This window comes from Penaeus japonicus, unplaced genomic scaffold (assembly GCF_977035675.1).
Source record: "Penaeus japonicus unplaced genomic scaffold, GWHDUDI00000001_assembly GWHDUDI00000003, whole genome shotgun sequence".
In the NCBI taxonomy this organism is placed as follows: domain Eukaryota; kingdom Metazoa; phylum Arthropoda; class Malacostraca; order Decapoda; family Penaeidae; genus Penaeus; species Penaeus japonicus.
This window is the reverse complement of record NW_028234405.1, coordinates 11,330,240-11,353,755: the sequence shown is the minus strand read 5'-3', so window position 1 is coordinate 11,353,755 and position 23,516 is coordinate 11,330,240. Positions and strand designations below refer to the sequence as shown.

Sequence of the window (23,516 nt, the reverse complement as noted above, 5' to 3'; positions counted from 1 at the left end):
TTTTTAATGTTTTGTCAGACGGGTATTTTTTCTGAAACTCCACCTGGTAAGGAGTTTAGAGACTATTGGCAGTATAGTCACATATTTTTTTATGCATTTCTTCTGATTTGATCTGTAGGATATTTTATTTTTTGTTTTGTTATAGATAGGTTTCTTCCAAATTATGACACGGATTCATGTTGAAGAAGGAGAATTTATATATATTTAAAAGAGAATACAGCATATTGGCTTATAATGAGTTTCCTTTTTTGTTATGAACTTTTAGTCAGAAATATCTTATTACTCCAGCTTTACCAGATTCTATAGCTTGTCATTGTTACATATCTCTTTTTGAAAAATGATTTAACAAAATGCAAATAAAAGGTTATTATTAAAGAGGTAAAGTATAATTATATGTATATTTTCTACAATATCCATCAGTTTTAATGTACTATAAAGACCCAAATTTTGACTATAAAGACCCTAATTTTGACTTTAAACCTAAAGAAACAGCTGAAGCTGATTGCTTCTGGTGCTTCATCTCACTGATGGGTGAGATCAGGGACTTCTTCATCCGCACACTGGATGAGAGCGAGAGTGGCATCGGGGCCATGATGAACAGGCTGATGGCCAACCTCAGGCAGCACGACCACCAGCTCTGGGATCGGCTACGTGTCCAGGAGCTCAAGCCTCAGTTCTTTAGCTTCAGGTAGTTTTTGTTAAATCTCATTGAGAAATTGTTGGGGTTTCTTAAGGTGTGCAAAAAGTGGTAATACAGTACAGTACTTTGCTTAGATCTTCTGGGGATATTTTTGTAATATATAGGTGTGTTGCATTTGTTTGGGAGAAGATAAAAACAAAAACAGTGAAGATGCATGTTTAAAAAAAAACTCACTTTTGTTTTTTATTTGAATTATAGTCTGTATTGTCAAGCTAAATGATCAGTCTTGCCTCTATTGATATAATACATATCAATAATTTCCTGTTGTTTGGTAATAGCTTTGTCTCTCTTGTTGCTCATCAGATGGCTGACACTCCTGTTGTCTCAGGAGTTCGATCTCCCAGATGTCATCCGCGTGTGGGATTCCCTCTTTGCCGACTCCGACCGCTTCAGTTATCTCATCCAAGTGTGCACTGCGATGATGGTGTATGTGTCTCTTTAGGCTTTTGGTTTCATGTGTTTTTCTCTGATGATGTTACTTGCTTTGGACTGATTTTTTAAGTACATGTTTTACATAATCAGTTGTATCTTTGAATTTGGAAGGAATTTTAGGTTGAAGTTAATTGGAATTAGATGTATATTAACATGGTTGAGCTATTTTTTTGTTTTAACCAAGCATTTAATTTGCAGGACACAGCGAGATGTAATGATGGAAAATGACTTTGCTGGTAATATGAAAATACTGCAGGTGAGAAAAGTATTGTTATATTTGATGGTATGAATTTTGTAACTGAAGGTGATTGTGGTGATAATTATAATGATAATATAATGTGATGATGATAGTTATGATGATGATGATATTACAATGAAGATAATGATATGAAGATATCACAATGATGATGCTAATGATAAGGACGATGTTGAAGACACCCCCTGCACCACCCAATTAACACCCTGTCTCTACTTCTCTTGTAGCATTACCCTCCAGGAGACATCCAGGTACTCCTGAGCAAAGCCACAGAGCTGGTGGAGAGCAATGGCGAGGGAGGGGGCTGCACAGAGGCATCGAGTTGACATTCTGATCTACATCTGGCGAGGGACCCAACGGAAGCATTAAGACTATGATTTGAATTGGGGAGAGCAATTATGTGATTCTTTTCTCTGTATTTATTCTTTTGTTTTTTGGTTTCTCTATGATATTAGGGGAAAAACTGTTCATGCTCAGATGGTGTTGTGATGTAAGATACACAAGTGAGATGTTTCTTTTTTATATGTATATATTTTTTATTATGATTATTACTAATGTGATTTTATTTATGTATTTACTGTTTTGGGAAAGTGAAATCTGTTTTTTAAAGAGGGAGCCAATCACTTTGAGAAAATTTGGTCGCATGAGGAAGTATAAACTTAAGGAAGGGAATTGCTTAATTAGGTTTAATGATAAGGGTCAGTTTAAGGATGGGATTTGCTTAACTGGGTTATACAATAAGTGTTTATTGAGAGGTTTGTCATATCAACAGTCTGCATACATATCCTGATACGAACACATTCACATGTATTCACATTCACATACATACTTGTCTACATGCATACACATCTAAATACTTATATACAATCATATGCACATCTATACGCATATGTAAGTACACATGCTTACTGATGCTAATTGAGATTTGTTATCCCTGTGATTTGAGTATCTAAGAATAGCTACATATAACATGTTAAGTGTTGGAATGAATGACATGGGAAGTGTGATTAGATGTATTTAACAGTTATGATGGCTTTATACATCTCAGAATGAGTTTTAATGATTGCAATCATACATTGCATTTTCGAAAGTTGAGAACGACAGTAGATAAAGATCAAGAGAAAAGAAAAGAAGAAAATAACACTTGGTTTCACAGCACAACTTTTATGCAAAATGTATAATAACTATGATAATGATAGATTTTGATGTGGGGAATACAGTGACTAAAACTGTACACTACAGCTTTATAAATTCACAGGGGAACTGTTACTCGTGTCTTTCCGAACAATGCAGTGTTTTTGTAAACCATGGTAAAAGGGCCACATGTCATGGCTCAAAATGCAAATGTTTAGGAGTGTATAGGATGTCTTCTTTTGATGGATGTCATTTGTAAATAAGAAGGTTTTGTTTCAACTCCAAGGAAATGTGACATACATATTATATAGTAATAATTGTGATATTCAGGGAGTTTCTAGATAGTTATCTTATAAGGGGATGGATGAAAAATCAATAATTACTGAAGCCTTAGAAACAAGAAAAGAGAGAGAAAAAAAAATCAATCATTCAGTACATTTGTGAAGGATGGAGTTTTATGACCAGGAAAAGGAAAAAAAAGAAAAAAAAAGACCAACAACAAAAAAGAAAATGTGACAGGGAAATAATGTCACTGTTTGACTTCATATCTGATTGTAATTTCAATATAAGTGACATACTGGCTTCAGATTGATTACCAGCCTGTACTCATGTTTGTACATCAGTAGCTACTGTAACTTCAAAAGTATTTGCCAAGTAAGTTAAGGGGCGTTGATCCATCTTTAGTGTGGATCAGAATGGGCTGTGAGTAACGTAACAATAAGGGCAGTTTCACAAGAAATTAAAAACATTTTTTGAACTGTAAATGACTAAGGATTATATAATATAAATATAAGGGTATTGCTATGTGATGATTTTCTATCTTATTTTTTGAAATTTATAATTGATTACATATATATATTTTTTTGTGGTCATTAGAACACTTGTTATGTTATTGCACTATGTTCCCTTCAATTGATTCTTCCTTTAATGTAAGAGGATTCCTCAATTAGAATTTTTGGTTGCTGGTTCCTACCTCCTTTATTGCTGTTAGAAAATTATATTATATTATATTATGTTATTACATTATTGGGAACTTTTTTTGAAGTGGTTAACATTTGAGGTGTTATATTATGAATTATTGAGCTAATCATTTACCTTACATTTCAATTGATTTTATTATTATTATTATCATTAGTTTTTTAATGATTATTTTTTGCCTTTGTGACCACTGCTCTGCCTTATTTATTTGATCTCTTCCATAAAGCTCAAGATTGAATGTTAAATTCTAGTATTTAGTCGACAGAATTCATTTTTCATTCTTCATCCATCATTACATTGATATCATAAATGTCTTCTGAGTTCTTCTATGAAGATTGCTGTACTTTCAGTCTTCTTTTATCTACTCTGTATAGGACCAACTCATTATTACTTAGATTGACTTGTTTACATCAAGATGTCATTAAACTTGTTAGAAATTGTTAGACATGCAATTTATTAGTTGTCTGTTTCTTGTTCTTGAATTATAAAAGAGGATAATTTGTTCTGAAACAGAGTCGAGATATGTATTGTGACAATTTGATTACTCTTTTAGTGAAAATTACTACCTACTTTTTGAAGTTTTCTCCAAAAATTGAAATACAGACACTCCCTTGATTTAAAAATCTGGCATATGTATGTTTTATGTTTTGTTTTCATAGCTCATGAAATGTATTAGGATATTTAGGGCTATTTCAACTGCTTTTTGGAGTCATGGAGATGCTTTGGGCCCATATGGCTTTTTAAAAACATGTAGGGAGATTTTTATTTTGTTTGTGTTTCTGTTTATTGTCATTCAGTAATTTAAATTTTCATGTGGGTATTACCATCTTAATTTTCTTTCAGCTTTTAAACCCTTACCGCTTGATAAAAGGAGGGATGTCTATATATATTGGGATTAACATAAATACGAATGTTATAGCAAATGACGCAAAAGATAATGAAAGAGATACTGTATAGCTGAAACATTTTATTTAGCAGCAAATTACTTACACACTCCACTTGACTGGAGGCTTGGTACTTATTTTGTGCTCTTCAGTTTAATTTTCAGTTCAAGTCACAAGAGTTCAAATATTTGCTCTGGAATACCATTAAGGACCAGAAATATTAGTTTAACCTTCCAGTGTACAATGCAATAACTGTGTGGTTGCGTTGCGCATGAGGACGAGTTCATAATACTGCACAACTTGCAACTCACTAGCTGATCACAATAATGTACTCAGACTCAGGTCTATGATGCTAGTATAGATGAGGAAAAGCAAAAGCCTAATATTCAAATAACGAAATAAAGCAAAACATGAAACTAATCGTAACTCTGTGATGGATTACATTTAATACAGTGCAAGGGAATATGCTGAAACCATTGTACTGGTGGGAGAGAACCTCATATAGAACATTTTTTTAGTGACTGTACAACCGTTTGTATTTTTGATAGGTATGTAATGTATTTCTAACTATTTTGAAATGCTTCAACTCAAGGTCACACACACATACATATATATATGGAAAAGAAGTGATTGAGTAGATGATGCGTAAGTTAACGATTTATAATTATCTTAAATAATGTCAAAGATGCTCTTAGATGTCTAATATGTGTATAGATTGTGTCTTTGACTTGACTGTATTAATTTTCAAAGTATTTATGTATATGCAGGTGATTGTTATATTCTTTATATATATATGGTATATATATGAAGTTCTTACAGGAAGTTCTGTTGACATTATTTGTGAGAAACTTTTTATGGGACTATGTACTCTTTCTATAATTAACTAAAGACAGTTTGGGAATGTTGTACCCTGAGCAATAATGTGATCTGTTACAAAGGTCTGAACAGATATGAGAAAGCTTTGCCGTTTCTTTAACAGTTTCCTAAACAATGTATATGATGAATTACAACTGCATGAAGGTACCTGATGAAAGTTTATCAGATTTGATTTTTAGAAAAGATGCTTGCTGAAAATATTGATTTGATGGTATAATTGTCTAGTGCAGCATCTTTTATAAAATGGAAACAGACTTTTGTCTTGTGTAATATAATGATATGTCCTAGATTTTGATTAGTGATAGATATATCCTGTTAATTATGCTGTAGTGGAATTAGTCATATTTTTGCAAAGATATAGTTACCAATGTTTATAAAAAAGTGATTACAGTGAATTGTTGTCACAAATAACTCAAAAGATTTAAAATCATAAAGCACAATTTTTTTTTACAAGAATAAGAAAGCTCAGCTGCCAGCATTATGTAGACCTTTTGCTGTAACAAGCATGTAGTTGGAATAAACCTTGAGAAGGCAAAAGATTTCATATCACAGGTGTTTTAATTCCCTGACAACAGTGTATAGAATCTATAGTATCTTCAGTTTGTTTTCCATTGTTACATTTCAGTATAAGGCTTTTTTATACAATGAAGTACATCATACATCAAATTATACATCGTGTCAAATGATCATAATTCAGTGATTCTCACTTTCATTGCTATAGAGTTACAAGCCTCCCATATATAAAATAAGCAATAATATAAGGTGATATGTGTAGGACATATTAATGTGTAATCAAAAGATTATGTATTACCACAAATTTTCAAGGTTTTCAATATAATTTATATAATTGTGATGTAAAATACAATTGTGTATATTTATTTAGTTGAGAATAAAACATTCCATTTTTATGTCAGTAGAGAGTGTGACATGTAGAAAACATGCAACAACTGAATATTTCAACAAATGTGTATTATTTTATGTTATTTTTTATGCAGCTCATTTGGAAGTACGCTTAAGTTTTTGTATTGAATGATCATAGCAATAGAAGTGAAGATAAGTAAAAAAAATATAATGCCTAATTTTAATTATATTATGTAAAATTCTTGTTGTTTTTAGAGAGAGTAGTATCAAAAAGGCAAAGTTTAGCAATGAAAGACAAAAACAATTTTATATTTTTCATCTGATTGTTTTATATCAAGAAGAGCTGATTTAATAAATTTTAAAATATTTATAGATATTCTTATTTTCCTAAAAAAACAAAAATTTAGCTCGTCCAATTTCATTTTATGCATTTAGGTATTAGATGCAGGAGAACAGATGCACTTCATAATAATGTGTTTTATAATTCGATTTGGCAGTCATATAACTAGAACTTGAACAATTCCTTTTTTAACATTCTTAATTAATTAAATGAATGATTAAAACGAATTATCTGTGGTCTGGTGACTTTCAATTACGTTTTCCAAGCCTTGTCTCTGGTGTTTGTATTTTGAATACAAGTGCGTGTTGCAAACTCTAGGGACCAAGAAGTTATTTAAATAAGTTATTCTCTGTATGAATTCCACCGGTTATAATGGTCTTTATTTTACAAAAAAATGGAGAAATCGATAAATTACATCATGAATACACTAATAACAGTATCAACGAAATAAGCATGCCATAAAAAAAAAAATACTATTATGATTTCGTAATCTAAATTGTTATTCCTTTTAGGGACGACTTAATAAAATGTGTTGCACACTAACGCAGCATTTCCGCAAGGCGCGTGCATTTCATGAAATTCCTAGACAGACAAAAAAAAGTTTGTTGCAATATTTATGAATAGATATCAAATATTAAACCTGATACCACAAACAGAGCCGGTTTCTTAAAATGAGTTCAGGCTATATATCCATATACATATATGTATATATATATATATATATATATATATATATATATATATTATATATATATATATATATATATATATATATATATATATATATATATATATATATATATATATATATATATATATATATATATATATATATATATATATATATATATATATATATATATATATATTGCTACGCCAGTGGGTCTTTGTCTCTGTGCGAAACATGTGTTACTAATAAAATGATGTAAGCTGGACAAACATGACGCAATGTCTGGGCAAGAGGCGCGGAAGGAACGAGGCCAGGACAGACGCAGTTAGCTGCTGCCCCTGGGAAGACCTCGCGTGTGCCCCTTGTGACCTGATATACTTTGTGTTGCCCTGTTATAAGCTGTATTGTGCAGTGTGATGTGCTGCTTTCCCCCTGTATTGTGCCTATAGAAAGTGTACGGGTAAAGAACTAGTGGAAATAAAGGATAGATGTTTTAGAGTGTGTTTATTTCGTGCCCTGCCACGTGGTGTGGCCCCTCGTGGTGTTCTGGGACGCTGTGGTGTTCGGTGCCTCTTGGAGCTGTTCTGTGTTCACGACCCTGTGGTTATCACGCCGTCTGCCTAGCCTGCCTCGTGTTGGTGGCAGATAGACGAGGCGGCCGGCGTAACATTGGTGTCAGAAGTGGGATCTGTGATAATTGAACAGTGAGACGCGCTGATCCATCATGTCGTCCAAAGATGGCAGCCATGAGGGAGAGGAGGCAGGCACGAGTGAGGTGAAGCCGAGCCAGATGGACCTGATCACTGCCATGCTGGCCGGTACGAGGGAGGAAATGGCACAAAGGGCCCGTGAGCAGGAACAGAGGGCACGCGAGCAGGTGCAGCACCTCGTCGAGATGCAGGCAGGGAAAGCAGAGGAGCAGGTGCAGCATCTTGTCGAGATGCAGGCAAGGAAGGCAGAGGAACAGTTCTGCTATCTTGTTGATGTGCTACAGAGCAATCTCGCATCAGTGAAGATGGAAACGCAGCAGTACACCGACAAGGCCTGCAACAGCGTGAAGAGTGAACTGCTGGAGGAAGTGCAGACTCTGAAAGGCGAGGTTCAGGGCCTGAAGGAGGAGGTGAAAGCAGAAAGGCGGCGTCACGAGGTAGCAACGTCGCACGCGGAGAAGGCAGACGAGGTTCTGGCAACAGATGCCAGAGTGTCAGATTTACTGGGGTCTGTCTGGGGTCCGTGGCAGGGATCCCCCGGGCCTCGCAGCGTCGTGTCGGAGCCGGTGGCCGCTGCAGGAGGCTGGGGACCCATCAGAACCGCTACCTTGGATACAGGTGGCGGCAAACTCGGACCCGGTCAACCCGCCTCGTTGCCTCCCTCACCCCCTCCCTACCCTCCGGGCGTGTTAGTTCATGGCACGCGTTCTCCACCCCGCAACCCCTCGGCCTTCAGACATTCTGTGAGGCGTAAGCCAGCTGAGTACGACGGGAAGGTGGCCTGGGAGGCATATGTCGCCCAATTTGAAATGCTGGCATCTGCCCAGGGCTGGGGCCAGGAAGAGAAGGCACTGCAGCTGGTAACAGCGCTAAGGGGCCCCGCGGTGGCAGTGTTAGGGCATCTGCCGCCATCCCAACATGCCTCTTACACCAGCGTGGCGGAGGCTTTGAAACGCCGTTTCGGGCATCACCACCAGGCCGAGGTATATCGGGCCCGCTTGAAGAAGCGGACTCGTGAGCGTGGCGAGACGCTGTCCCAGCTGGCGCAGGACGTGGAGGCGCTGGTAAGGAGGTCGTACCCTATGGCTCCGGAAGAAATGATCGTGGTACGATTTCTTCGTTGACGCTTTGAAAGACCAGCAGCTGCAAATCTACGTCAAGCAGGCACACCCTGAGGACCTGCAGGTGGCGCTGGCGAGGGCCTTGGAGTTCGAGGCCTTCCTGAAGGCAAGCAGTGGCCTAGGGCCAGCTGCTCAGCCCCGCCGTGACCTCCAGGGTCGGAAGGCTAAAGTAGAGAAGATAGCATTGAGGAAGGTGAGCCCGGGTACTTTCCAAGGCTTGTGTTGGGATTATGGTGAGAAAGGGCACAGACGTAGTCGGTGTTGGAGGGAGCAGAGAACGCGTCCTCTCAACCTGACGGATTCTGATGCCTTCCAGCAGTGCTACAAGGACTGTGGCAGGTATGGTCACCATCCGAGTGCCTGCCCTAAGGCTAAGGAAGTGGTACAGGCGGAAAACTCGGACAGGCTGGAGAAGGGGGCCGAAACCCAGCCGTCCTCGGTTCCCAGGCCCCGACTTGTGTAAGCTGCCGTCGAACAACCAGCACGATGCAGGTGGAGGGCTCTGTAGATGGGAAGCCATGCCGCCTGACAGTGGACACTGGGGCTGAGAAGACCCTAGTGCGGCCTGATATGTTGGCCACAACGCGACTTCCAGACGCATCACAGAGACTGTGGTGTCACGGGGCATTGTGTGCAGCTCAAGGGGCCAATGGAGGCTCGTATTAGCGTGGGCAGCGCGGTGCAGCGACTGCCGGTGTATGTCGCTGATCTGGACGAGCCCTGCCTGCTGGGCCTTAACTACCTGACGCAAAGTAAAGCGTGTGTCGACCTTGGACGGAAGCTCGTCAGGGTGCACGGTGAAGATGTGCCCTTGCTTCCAGAGGTTGGCTGTGCAGAGGTAGTTACAGCTGAGCGACTGCACCTTGCCCCCAGGACAGAGTCTAGGATCTGGTGTCGACTGTCAAGAGTGATGCGTTGAGTAGAGGGCCTAGTGGAGCCCATCCAAAACCTGCAGCTGGCTGATGGCGTAGCGGTAGGGCGGAGCCTATTTGGAGTGGGTGAGGGGTTAGTTACAGTGTTGGTGGCTAACTTCTCTGATAAGGCCCAGAAGGTGCCGGCTGGTGCAAAACTGGGCACTTGTGAGGAAGTGGAGCGTCCAGAAGAGTCGTCGGAGAACGAGGAGTTGGTTAGTGTAAGGCCGTTGCCTGACTTCCTCGAGGATTTGGCGCACCGGAGCGCCGCTAACCTGACGGAGGCACAGACAGAGAAGATGCGCCACACCCTGGCTCAGTATGCAGATGTGTTTAGCAGGGGTGACTTGGACCTGGGCCGCACAGGATTGGTGAAGCACCGCATTAACACCGGAAGTAGTTTGCCCATCAAGAGCCCCCCCCGACGTATTGCACCAGCCAGGCGAGAAGAGATGCAGTGCACTGTCAATGAGCTGGCGGCGCAGGGGGTGATTGAACGGTCAGACAGTCCATGGTCATCAGCGGTAGTCCTGGTGAAGAAAAAGGACGGTACACAACGCTTCTGCGTGGACTACCGGGCGCTAAATGACATGACTGTCAAGGACTCATACCCCTACCCGAGAATTGATGACACACTCGATGCATTGGTGGGGGCCAAGTGGTTCTCCACACTCGACCTGAAGTCGGGTTATCACCAGGTGGAGATGGCGGAAGAGGACAAGCCAAAGACTGCCTTTTCCTTCGGGCAGGGCCTGTGGCAATTCAATGTCATGCCCTTTGGTCTCTGCAATGCCCCTGGTTGTTTCGAGCGTCTGATGGAGAGGGTATTGGATGGCCTGCAGTGGAAGACGGCGCTTGTCTACATTGATGACGTCATCGTCTTCGGGAGCACCTTCGAGGAGGAGCTGGAGCGGCTAGAGGAGGTACTACAGCGGTTGAGGAAGGCCAACCTCAAACTCAGCCCCAAGAAATGCTCGATGTTCCAGCATGAGGTGCCATTTCTGGGGCATGTCGTCAGTCAAGACGGTGTGCGCACCGACCCACAGAAGGTGGCAGTGGTGGAGAAGTGGCCGGTTCCCACCAATGTGGCAGAAGTCAGGAGCTACCTGGGCCTGTGCACGTACTACCGCCGCTTTGTACAGGACTTCGCCAGCGTAGCGGCTCCTCTCCACCGACTTACACGAAAAGGGGAGTGCTTCCAGTGGGACGAGGCGTGTCAGTCCGCATTTGACAACTTGAAGAAGGCCCTGGTGGAAGCACCGGTCTTGCCCTATCTGGACCCGAAGCTCCCTTACCTGTTGGACACTGACGCCAGTGCGGAGGGCATCGGGGCAGTTTTGTCACAGATAAAGGACGGGAAGGAGTATGTCGTGGCCTACTACAGTGCCAAGTTCAGCAGGCCTGAACGCAACTATTGTGTGACAAGGAAAGAGTTGCTGGTAGTGGTGAAGAGTCTCGAGCACTTTCACCCGTATCTCTATGGTGCCGAGTTCACCATTCGGACCGACCATGCTGCTCTACAGTGGTTGAAGTCGCTGAAGGTAGCAGAGGGTCAGCTTGCAAGGTGGTTAGGGCGCCTTGAGCAGTACAACTGCCACATCGTCCACCGCCCGGGTCGTGTCCATTGCAATGCTGACAGCCTGAGTCGACGCCCGTGTGAGGCTAGTTGCTCACACTGTGTCCAGAAGGACTCTGATCCTGTGTGCCTCCGTCTACAGGTGCTGGGATGTGCCACTAAAGGGGATGATGAGTGGCGTAAGGCACAACGTGAGGACTCTGACCTTGCTCCCATTGTCCGGTGGCTTGAGGCTCTCAGTGGACGCCCCAGTTGGGAGGCTGTGGCTGCGGAGAGCCCCACCACCAAGTGTCTAGTGGACCAGTGGGAAACATTACGAGTGGATCAAAGCGGTGTGTTAGTGAAGCGCTGGGTGCCGTTGAGTGAAGTGGACAGTGACACGTGGGTAGTTGTAGTACCCAGGGCCATGCGTGCTGAGTTGCTGAGGGAATTGCATGCCGGAGTTACCAGTGGCCACTTGGGTGAGAAAAAGACCCTGAGCTGTCTCCGTCAGGAGACGGCTCAGTGGGCATGAGAAGTGACGTGTCTGAGTGGTGTAGAGCGTGTGACGTGTGCAGTGCAAAGAAGGGCCCCGCTAGAAAGAACCGTGCCCCGTTACAGGTGTACTGTGTGGGAGCACCCATGGAACGGGTGGCAGTGGACATTACTGGTCCGCTACCTCTCACGCCACAGGGGAACCGATACATCTGTGTGGTAATGGATTATTTCTCAAAGTGGCCTGAGGTATATGCACTACCCAACCACGAGGCCGAGACCGTGCTGGCGTGTTAGTGAATGAATTCATTACCCGTTTTGGTGTGCCTTCTGAACTGCACTCTGACCAAGGGCGTGAGTTTGAGTCACGAGTGTTCCGTGAGTGTTGTGAGCTGTTAGGAGTGCGCAAGACACGGACGACACCTCTCCATCCACAGTCCGATGGTATGGTGGAGCGGTTTAACCGGACCCTTGCTCAACAGTTAGCCAAATATTGCAAGGAAAGTCAGGAAGACTGGGACGTCAAGCAGCCCGCCATGCTCATGGCCTACCGGTCTGCTGTGCACGAGGTAACAGACTTCACACCTGCCCGACTCATGTTTGGCCGTGAGCTCAGGCTATCAGTGGATTTGGCCACAGGGCGGCCACCCGATGTGAACTTGCCAACTGTCACCTCCAGCTATGCAGCGGCACTGCAGGAGAACCTGGCGGAGGTGCACCGACGAGTGCGTGGCAAGCTCAAGGTAGCTGGCCAAGCCATGAAGGAGACCTACGACCGGAGCATGAGGGAAGTGAGGTACAACATAGGTGACAGAGTGTGGCTGCATAACCCGCGTCGGAAGCGAGGCCTCTCGCCGAAGCTACAGAGCCCCTGGGAAGGACCGTACACGGTGGTAGCGACCCTCTCTGATGTCACCTATCGAATTCGCAGAGGGCGAAAGCGACCGTCTGTTGTCCACGTGGACCGGCTGTGGCGTTATCATGTGCCAGGAAGTTACTCCTGGGGCCATGGTGAAAAAGATGAGGACGCTGACCGAGATGAGGACGAGCATTTGGACGGTGAGGGCGATGCAACAGACGTTAATGGTGACCATGAGCCAGGTCTTGGGGCAGGAGATAATCCTCTGGGTGCCACTGCCAACCTGCCACCGCCCACACCTCCACCAGAGCGACCCCGGCGAGAGCGAAGAAAGCCGGGCTGGATGAAAGATTTTTATGTTGTTTATGAGAACTAATTACCATTACGTTTTCTTTTGTTTTGAAAGAATTTTGTTTGTTTTTGAGGAATGATTTTCTTAATGTTTCCTGTTGTTTATTACATGTTTAGGTATGTCAGAGCAGACGGGTCGTCTGCTTGATAGGGGGGGATAGTGCTACGCCAGTGGGTCTTTGTCTCTGTGCGAAACATGTGTTCCTAATAAAATGATGTAAGCTGGACAAACATGACGCAATGTCTGGGCAAGAGGCGCGGAAGGAACGAGGCCAGGACAGACGCAGTTAGCTGCTGCCCCTGGGAAGACCTCGCGTGTTCCCCTTGTGACCTGATATACTTTGTGTTGCCCTGTCTGCCTAGCCTGCCTCGTGTTGGTGGCAGATAGACGAGGCGGCCGGCGTAACAATATATATATATATGTGTGTGTGTGTGTGTGTGTGTGTGTGTGTGTGTGTGTGTATCTATATCTACACAGACACACACACACGTTAGAACTGTATCCATTGGAGGGCAGTCTCATTGGCTAACTTCAGGTCTTGATCAGAGCAATGAGGACCCTCTGTACATTCTAAAAGTAAGTGATCCATTGTCTGGATGGGTTCTCCACATTGACATTCGGGGCTGGTGGTTATTCCCCATTTGTAAAGGTTGTCTTTACTTTTCCCCACTTTGGATCTTGCCCTATTTAGGCTTACCCAATCTCTTCTGCTCAGGGTTGATCCCTGTGGCAAGGTTTCACCTAGGTCTTGCAGGGCCTCATTATGTAGCTGACATTCGGCTGCCTGCCAGCGTTCAAGCCCATGTTCTGCTGCCTGGCTTTTCTCCAGACCTTCAATAATTAGGAAACTACTGCGGGACTTTAACCTTCTCCTCACTTCTTGATGGACATGGAGTGAGTGTCATGGGCCATTCATCTGCTTATGACGTTCTATCATTGTGATAGTTTCTCGTCGGATGTTTGGTGGTGGGGTGCCTGATAGCCTGTACAATGCTGGCACTGGTGTAGGCCTCATGGTGCCTGTGCTTATCCGACATGCTCTATTCAGCTCTGGATCGACTCTCTGTGCGTGGCATGATCTGGCCCATACTGGGGCACAGTACTCGGCAGTGGAGTAGCAGAGTGCCAGTGCTGCCTGCCTTAGGGTTTTTGGGTCTGTTCCCCAGCTGGTGTTGGCTAGTTACTGAGGAGATTATTCCTTGTCGAGAGTTTCCCTTTCAATTTGTTGAAAGGGATATATATATATATATATATATATATATATATATATATATATATATATATATATATATATGTATATTCATAAATATACATACATATATATATATATATATAAATATATATATAAATATATATATATATATACACACACACACATATATACATATATACGCACGCGCGCGCGCACGCACACACACACACACACAGAGGTATATATATATATATATTATATTATATATATACATATATATATATATATATATATATATATATATATATATATATATATATATATATATATATATATATATATATATATACTGAACCAGTCATAGTGGAGGCGAAATATACTGTTTCGGCCTCCATAGTTCTTCAGACAATGTAACCGCCAAACTGATCCATTGATGAACGTGAGTTTCATAAATATGTAGACGAGCTCTTGTATGTAAACTTTAAAATATAAACAGGATATGAAAAAATACCAAAATGCGAACAATATATTTTATTACATAACTTGTATCTGGATGGAGATGGAAAATAAATAAAGTCCCTACAATTCTAAGAATGGAGACCAATGCTTTAACAGTAGTGGTTTGTGATAAGTGGTTCATTTTTCGTTCTTCTTGAAAGCCATTTTATTTTGTGTCCTACAATCGTGATTCTGTGTTCATATATAAAGATTATTCCACTTATAATACAGATTTGTGTTTACAATCGATAATGACACAGCAATTATCTGCTTAATTATTTGTTACATAATTGTTGACAGAATCACGGAAGTAAGATTCAAAAATCATTTCACAGGAATATTCTTCAAAGATACATTCCTTTACATCTGTACAATAAATACTTTTTTCATTAATTGTTTACCTTTTTTGCATTCAGACTGAAAGGTTTTCTTTACATCATACACTTTTTTTTATTATATACACACGTCATGTTTTTTTTTTTAAAGAACTTTCAGCATTTCATTTGACTAGTGATGGACCGACAGCTTTCACATATACACATACATTTTTTATCAAAACACTTTTCAATTCATTAAATATATATATATGTCAACTTTTCTAATGACCAGAATACGATAGGAAATACCACCGTGCACAATTCTGGAACAACAGGTCATAGATGTTAATCATGAAAAAAAAGAAAAGAAAAAAAAAATGAAGTAGATTGTGACGTCACTCAAGGGGAGTATAAACTATAACATTTATCAGGTTAACCTTTTTTCGATGGTAAAACTACTGTTGAAAGAAAACATTTCTCTTTTAATGTTTATTTTTGTTTATGGTTAGATGGTAAGTTTTTTTTTCAAAGGACGCAGGTGTTAGTTTTTATTTTTTTTGTTTTGTTTTTAAATTTAAAGTGTTAACGTATCTTCGCACGATTAAACCTACGATAGAAATTACTCTGAAAAAAGCCATCCTAGAACACCATGTTGTGGCCGACTAAAAAGAAAAAAAAAAGATAAAAACAAAAGAATATCGCATTCCTTACTCCATGTCTTTGGCTTAGCTGAACTAGATGCACAGGATAAACAAATTCCTTTGTTCTTCGTCTAAAAGGAATCGAATCCTAGGCCTTAACAAATAAATAGTTAAATGCTATGTTAGAGATCCTATGGCTTTTTTATATAATAGCACAACCGCTTTTTAAACCCCATCTTCCCTCCTTAATATACAACATAACAAAGAGATATGACAGAAGACGTGTCAATTATTTACAATACGGTAGTGAAATATTCACCTCAAGACTAATATGTAAAGAGGGCTGAAGAATCTTGTAAGTTATCATTCTTGCTTTTGACTAAATTATATTCTCCATTTTTATTCACTTTATATGTTATCTCTCCCTGGGAAAAAAATCTTATGACTGAAAAATATAAATGCTCTTTGAAGTGTAGATCTGAAGCGAATTATTCTTATTTATGTGAACTTATATCTCCGTTCGGGCTAATGAAAATGTGAATTTCTCGATGAGAGAGCAAACCTATACCTAATTGATAACAGAGATGCTAAATATAAATATGGTAGAAGCTGGAGAGAGAGAGAGAGAGAGAGAGAGAGAGAGAGAGAGAGAGAGAGAAACTTGCAAGATTCTTCCATTGCAACCCCTTTTCAATATGCGCAACGAGACTGCTTAGCAACCCTTTAGCACAACACTTAAACACTGAAAGACATAGATTTGATCTGACATGCCTATACCTACAGACGTCATTATCATTATCATTATTTTATACAGTGGATGATAGTGATTACAGTCGGCCAATAGTTAATCAAAGCTCAACACGAAATGACCGAACCGCTTTGACATTAATGAATGAATAATGTGAAGGTAACTAGTGCAATAACGTTATTTTTCAAGGTATAAAAGAAAACGGAATTTCAGATGCCACAAGTAATATAGAAAAAAAGACCATTCTGTAAGAGGTTAATTAGTGAACCCTATATACATGAGACCAAACACAGAATGATCGTATATGCATGATCTGTGAAGAAAAATTAGAATAATAACAAAATAAAAATATAAGAGAAATGTTTGTAATGTCCTGTTGGCATCAAACAGAAAACGGGATATTTTCACCTCACGAAAGAAAAGAAAGAAAAAAAATCAAATTATATCTACACCAGTTAGAAAAAAAAAACTTAAATGACAAACAGACAGATACACCCATAATCAGTATCTCTTCTATCATGATTTTGTTTTTTTAAATGATGCTTATTTATATACTCGTGGAATGACGTCATCGGGGTGATGCCCGGCACCCGGTCTCGTGACGTCACACCTCGCCGTGCATCATTGTCATAATCGGTGTTTCGGGAGAGGAGGAATCGTCCGGCTCTGGGTGGAAGAGAGGCAACCGATAAATAACAATAATAGGAACAATAATCGACAATGATGATAGTAACGATGGTGATAATCATAATGATGATTATGATGACAGTTATGATGAAAATGATGATAATAGTAACAATAATAATGATTGTGATGATAATGTTGTAATGATAATGATAATAATGGTAATAATAATAATAATTATTATAATAATAATAATAATGACTTCTCTTATATTTTTATTTGGTAATAATGGGGATGTTGGTAAAACTAATTAATAATCAACTGGTGAGGAAATAACAAATAGGTAAAACAAATATAGAAAAAAAGAGGGAATAATAATTTAATGGACATCAAAAGGTAAACCGACTTGCAGTGTTACGTGTTTATTTCATATAAAAAAATGAAAATCTCGATGCAAATCTCACCATTAAAATATTGCTGCTTATCAACAAGCTGATACAAAAAAAAAAAAAAAAAAAAAAAAAAAAAAAAGAGAGAGAGAGAGAGAGAGAGAGAGAGAGAGAAACATTGAAAATAACTCACCGACGCTCTGAGGACGAAAGGAGTACATGAAGTGAAGATCAATGGTGCGTGACAAGGACCCATTCATATCCTGCAGAGCTCTATCGAGACCTGGGGGAAAATAATGATATAAGCTATTTATTTAGCAATTTATAATAATAAAAGCAATTTTCGATTAAAATATAATGTTTAAGAACGAGTGGATAAAGATTATTGTCATGATAATAAAGTACTCATTCTAAAAGATGATTATTTGGTGGGATGTATGATTTGTTGAGAATTGGATAAAATTAACGAACTTATTCAATTAATTTTTTAAAAATATTATACAAAATAGAAATATACTGAGTTATACAAATAAGAAAAACATTGGTAACGATTATAATAATAATAACACTGGAAATGATAATGAAACTGATAACAATATTGTTGAATAAGATAAAAAAGCATTAAAACTATAACAACGATGATAATAATACTTGCATTACTATATAGTAGTTGTAATACTATTACTACTACTACTACTAAAACTACGAAAATATATAATTCTAATTCTCTCCTTTAGCATCAGATAATGTAAATAATCCCACATTCCGGTTCATCACAAACACACACACAAAAAAAGAAAAAAAATTGCTCTTTCAACAAATGAATCATATTATCTACTTAGTCCTTGTGTAAAATGAGGATTTGGAAATAAAAACAATGTGTATCTTTATCATCAGTTTCATAATAATAATGGTGACAATAATTTTATTTATCATTTATCAAATTATAATGATAGTTATATCTACAATTATATTAATAATTATAATGATAATGATATACTAATAACAATAATTCTAATAACAATAACACCACCATCAACCAAAATAGCGTTCGATACCCCCCCTCCCCCCTCCCCCTTCCGCAGACGCCATGACTAAAGTGCAGGGAAGGAAGGAAGAGAAAGGTTGGCGCGCCCACCGTTGTGTGGATGGGCGGTTCTCCTAAACTGTTTGCCCGGCCCTCGTTAGCGATGTTTGCTCCCTGTCAGCGGTTTGAGCTAATTAGGCCGTAATTAAGGAAGAGATCGTTATCAAGCCTGACAAGCGCCGAACGAGACTGTTATTTCGGGAAAGGGGAAGGGGAGGGGTAGGGGTGTGAGTGGGGGGTGGGAGGTGGCAAGGGTCTACTTTCGGTGTGAGAAGCTTTTTATTTATACTTTTTTGAACGGATTGGGGTGGGGCTTGTGGTAGGAGGACTTACAATATGGAGTGGTAGGATAAAGGGTTGTCTTTTATGGTGTTTTAATTATCATGGGTTCATGGTGCGGAAAATAGTTGTAGAAAAAAGGCTAAAAGTTTATCATAATCAAAACAGCCTTTTGGCGAAGATTCAATCCGTTTTAGATGGTACTGCTGCTAATTTGAAAATCAATCATATTCTTATTACGATTATTACTCTTACCAATGTAATTCTTAGCTTCATTATTGTCATTAACGCAATGATTATTACCAGTCTCCATTCTCCTCGCCAATATCTTATTTTCTCTGGACCCTTTAACGATAAACTCAAAAACCCAAGTGAAAAAAAAATCTTTCTTCATAAGTATCATCCTATGTTCTTCACAGAAATGTAAACATGACAGGACACGAATTACAAGATTTTTCTACATGTCATAAATCATGATACGAGAATATAGTCCCATACTAGACATGTGTTATACAAATACTTGAGTGGTCAATATTTGCAGTTAAACCGTATAACTGCTGTATACATGTTTTATTTACGTACTTTCAACTGTACTGAATAAATGTAGGTTTTCCGACAAACATTGTCAATACACGATCGAATCTAGATGTCTATACATATTTTACTGTTCTATTTAGAGTTTGACATACAAAAATCACTATATTGCATTTGAATATCTAATAATACCATCTTGTTTCAAAATGATGAATTACTTTTATAAATAGTATGAAGCTAGATTACTAAAAAACTACATTTCAACTTTTCATAATTAATGTTAATATGAACACTTTTTCATCCATGTTTTGGACTCACTACGAGGGTAAAGGAAATAAATATATATTTTACATATATATATATATATTTATATATATATATATATATATATATATATATATATATATATATATATATATATATATATATATATATTTATATATATATATATATTTATATATATATATATATATATATATATATTTATATATATATATATATATTTATATATATATATATATATATATATTTATATATATATATATATATTTATATATATATATATATATTTATATATATATATTTTTATATATACATATATATATATATACATTATTATATATATATATATTTATTTTATATATATATATATATATATTTATATATATATATATTTATTATATATATATATTTATTATATATATATATTTATTATATATATATATCTTTATATATATATATATATATATATATATATTTATATATATATATATATTTATATATATATATATTTATATATATATATATATATATATATTTATATATATATATATTTATATATATATATATTTATATATATATATATTTATATATATATATATATTTATATATATATATATATATATATATTTATATATATATATATATTTATATATATATATATATATATATATATATTTATATATCTATCTATCTATCTATATATGTGTACCCCCCACACATACAATAATCATTGACACAATTGTATTTTCGAATCACATATTTTATCTAAAAACGGAAATTTTAAAGTAATATTATGGAAACCCCCATTGAGTGATTCACAGATCTTCACATATCACAAGACCTGTCCTATTTCAACCACATAACAAAAAGATAGACAGGAAAAATATAAACAAACTCTAAGCAAAATCTACTTTGTTGCTGTTTCATAGACGACATACTGTATTACAAAACCTTCATTATTTCACTAACCGAACAACAATAATGATAGCAACAAGAACAACAAAATAACCCAAAAAATTACAAATCACGAATAATATTACCTTGCTGGCATTTCCTAGACGTCATATATCACAAAACCTTTCCTATTTGATCTATATAATAAGAAACCCGTAAATAAAAAAATAAAAAATAATATATATATCTTTTTACCTTGTTGGTGTTTCTTAGACGACATATTTTTCTTCTGGCGCGCCCGCGAATTTTGAAACCAGACCTGCGTCACTCTCTTGCTGAGTCCGGTCAGCTGCGCGATTCTTTCGAGGTCCTGGCTGTCCGGGTTCGAGTCGATCTGGAAGTTGGCTTGCAAGACTTGCAATTGCTCGTCGGTGAAGGTCGTGCGGACGCGTTTGCTTTTCCTCTGGCTCCCCTCGCCGTCTGTGTTCTCTGTAGGGAAGAGACACAAACCTCATCGTGTGCTTTGGGAAGAGTTGGTGGGGTTGGGTCGGTGGGTAGAAGAGCTGGGGAAGAGTTGGTGGGGGTAGGGTCGGTGGGTAGAAGAGCTGGGGAAGAGTTGACGGGGGTAGGGTTGGTGGGTAGAAGAGCTGGGGAAGAGTTGGTGGGGGTAGGGTCGGTGGGTAGAAGAGCTGGGGAAGAGTTGGTGGGGGTAGGGTCGGTGGGTAGAAGAGCTGGGGAAGAGTTGGTGGGGGTAAGGTCGGTGGGTAGAAGAGCTGGGGAAGAGTTGGTGGGGGTAGGGTCGGTGGGTAGAAGAGCTGAGCAAGAGGTGGGTCTGGTGCTTACGTATGGGTATGTGTGTACATGTTGATATGAAGATATATTTATGTTGAGTCACATTCACAAAAAAAAAAGTTTTCTGATACCTATAGATGAAAAATGATATAGATATAGAGATAAATGGATGGACAGATACAGATAGAGATGAAAACAAGTAGGCCTATATGCAGATAGATAGTAATTCAAATAAGCAAGAAGTAAATATCACTTAAATATTCAATTGTGCTGATAAAGATAACAACAATAACAATGGCAGTATTAATAGAAATAACAACATTAGGAACAAAAAACAGCAGTTATAGTAACAAAAGCCTGCTATTGACAAAATATCAATAGAAGCAAAAACTATTGAGACTCTTAAAACGAATAAAAAAAAAAATGCTAATAACTAAATGCCTTGAACATGGCAAAAAACGAATGCTTAAAAAATGCCCCCCCAAAAAAAAATAAATGCTAAAAATGTCAAAACTCTAAATGCTAAAAACAAAAGCTGAAAAGCGGCAAAGCCTCGATAGATAAGATAGACATCACGCCGAGACAGGATCAAGTTGTAGCGGAAGCTTGGGAAGAAGAGAGAGAGAGAGGGAGCCTGTACAGGAGCTATCTCACTCAAGATCAATAAGTGTCAGAGGGGGGAGGGGGCGTCAGAGGGGGGGGGGGGTTGTGGGGGTTGGAGAAAGGGGGGTGGGGTGGGGGAGGGGGCGAAGGTATAGGGTGGAGCGGTTGTGGGGGTATGGGAGGAGGAGGGGGGGGGGTTGTGGGGGTTGGAGAAAGGGGGGTGGGGTTGGGGGAGCTTTGGTGGGAGGGAGTTAGAGTGGTTGGTTGGGTATGTAGAAGAAGAGGGGGCCGAGTTAGGTTGGGGGTGGTAGAGGTGGAGGGAAGGGGGGTGGTAGGGGTTGAGGGGTAGGGGGAGGTAGGATTCTATGTGTCTGGCGGGGGGAGAGGTAGGATTCTCTCTGGAATAGGATACAGGAGTCAGCAAGGAGGGTGTCGAAGTGAGAAGAGGAGCAAGAAGATGGAGAAGAAGAAGGAAAAGGTAGAGGTGGAGGAGAAGAAGATAGAGGAACAGGAAGTAAGGGATGTGAAGGAGGGGAGGGGGGGGGGGCTGTAAGAGGGCAGTCCAGGTTTAAGAACAAAAAAAGAGGGAAAGAAAGAGAGCGATCGTGTCTTTTTAGGAAGATAGGAATTTTCTGTTGCGAGAATGAACATTGCAGTAATATCTTTTGTATTTATTTTATTGCCGCTCGTGCTGGAGGTGCAAAACTGGCGTTCAAGTATTGATTCAAAACATTTACTTGTCTCTTTTGGTGTCTGATGATTTACTTTATCTGTTTTTTGTCAATTGTTTTATCTATCTATCTATATATATATATATGTACCCCCCACACATACAACAATCATTTACACAATTGTATTTTCGAATCACATATTTTATCTAGAAACGGAAATTTTAAAGTAATATTATGGAAACCCCATTGAGTGATTCACAGATCTTCACATATCACAAGACCTGTCCTATTTCAACCACATAACAAAAAGATAGACAGGAAAAATATAAACAAACTCTAAGCAAAATCTACTTTGTTGCTGTTTCATAGACGACATACTGTATTACAAAACCTTCATTATTTCACTAACCGAACAACAATAATCATAGCAACAAGAACGACAAAATAACCCAAAAAATTACAAATCACGAATAATATTACCTTGCTGGCATTTCCTAGACGTCATATATCACAAAACCTTTCCTATTTGATCTATAGAATAAGAAACCCTTAAATAAAATAATAAAAAAATAATACATATATATTTTTTACCTTGTTGGTGTTTCTTAGACGACATATTTTTCTTCTGGCGCGCCCGCGAATTTTGAAACCAGACCTGCGTCACTCTCTTGCTGAGTCCGGTCAGCTGCGCGATTCTTTCGAGGTCCTGGCTGTCCGGGTTCGAGTCGATCTGGAAGTTGGCTTGCAAGACTTGCAATTGCTCGTCGGTGAAGGTCGTGCGGACGCGTTTGCTTTTCCTTTGGCTCCCCTCGCCGTCTGTGTTCTCTGTAG

The 23,516-nt window shown here is 39.0% G+C and overlaps 2 protein-coding genes, 1 long non-coding RNA gene and 1 pseudogene across 3 annotated transcripts in view; 3 read left to right on the top strand and 1 right to left on the bottom strand.

Annotated features, from left to right (window-relative positions):
• Positions 1-5,806, top strand: part of LOC122255869 (TBC1 domain family member 13) — a 16,099-nt gene extending 10,293 nt beyond the window's left edge. The window contains exons 7-10 of the mRNA XM_043020218.2: positions 487-688; positions 1,004-1,126; positions 1,331-1,388; positions 1,616-5,806. Of these exons, the coding sequence (XP_042876152.1) occupies positions 487-688; positions 1,004-1,126; positions 1,331-1,388; positions 1,616-1,714 (482 nt within the window). The 3' untranslated portion in view covers positions 1,715-5,806. The remainder of the gene's footprint in view (positions 1-486; positions 689-1,003; positions 1,127-1,330; positions 1,389-1,615) is intronic.
• Positions 5,807-7,312: 1,506 nt separating this feature from the next.
• Positions 7,313-9,428, top strand: LOC147472110 (uncharacterized; annotated as a pseudogene).
• Positions 9,429-9,611: 183 nt separating this feature from the next.
• LOC147472109 (uncharacterized) lies at positions 9,612-9,881 on the top strand. The gene has a single exon (XM_086555297.1). It carries the CDS (start codon positions 9,612-9,614, stop codon positions 9,879-9,881), a length of 270 nt encoding a protein of 89 aa, XP_086411423.1.
• A 4,962-nt stretch (positions 9,882-14,843) lies between these two features.
• On the bottom strand, positions 14,844-21,146 carry LOC122247634 (uncharacterized). Its single transcript, XR_015192583.1, has 3 exons — positions 20,875-21,146; positions 17,737-17,826; positions 14,844-17,196 (listed from the first exon to the last, which is right to left on the bottom strand). It is a non-coding gene; the product is annotated as an uncharacterized LOC122247634 (long non-coding RNA).
• Between the last annotated feature and the right edge of the window lie 2,370 nt (positions 21,147-23,516).

Bases quoted from the DNA above. Each gene is read 5' to 3' on its own strand.
- LOC147472109 (XM_086555297.1), top strand. From the start codon at position 9,612: ATGGAGGCTCGTATTAGCGTGGGCAGCGCGGTGCAGCGACTGCCGGTG.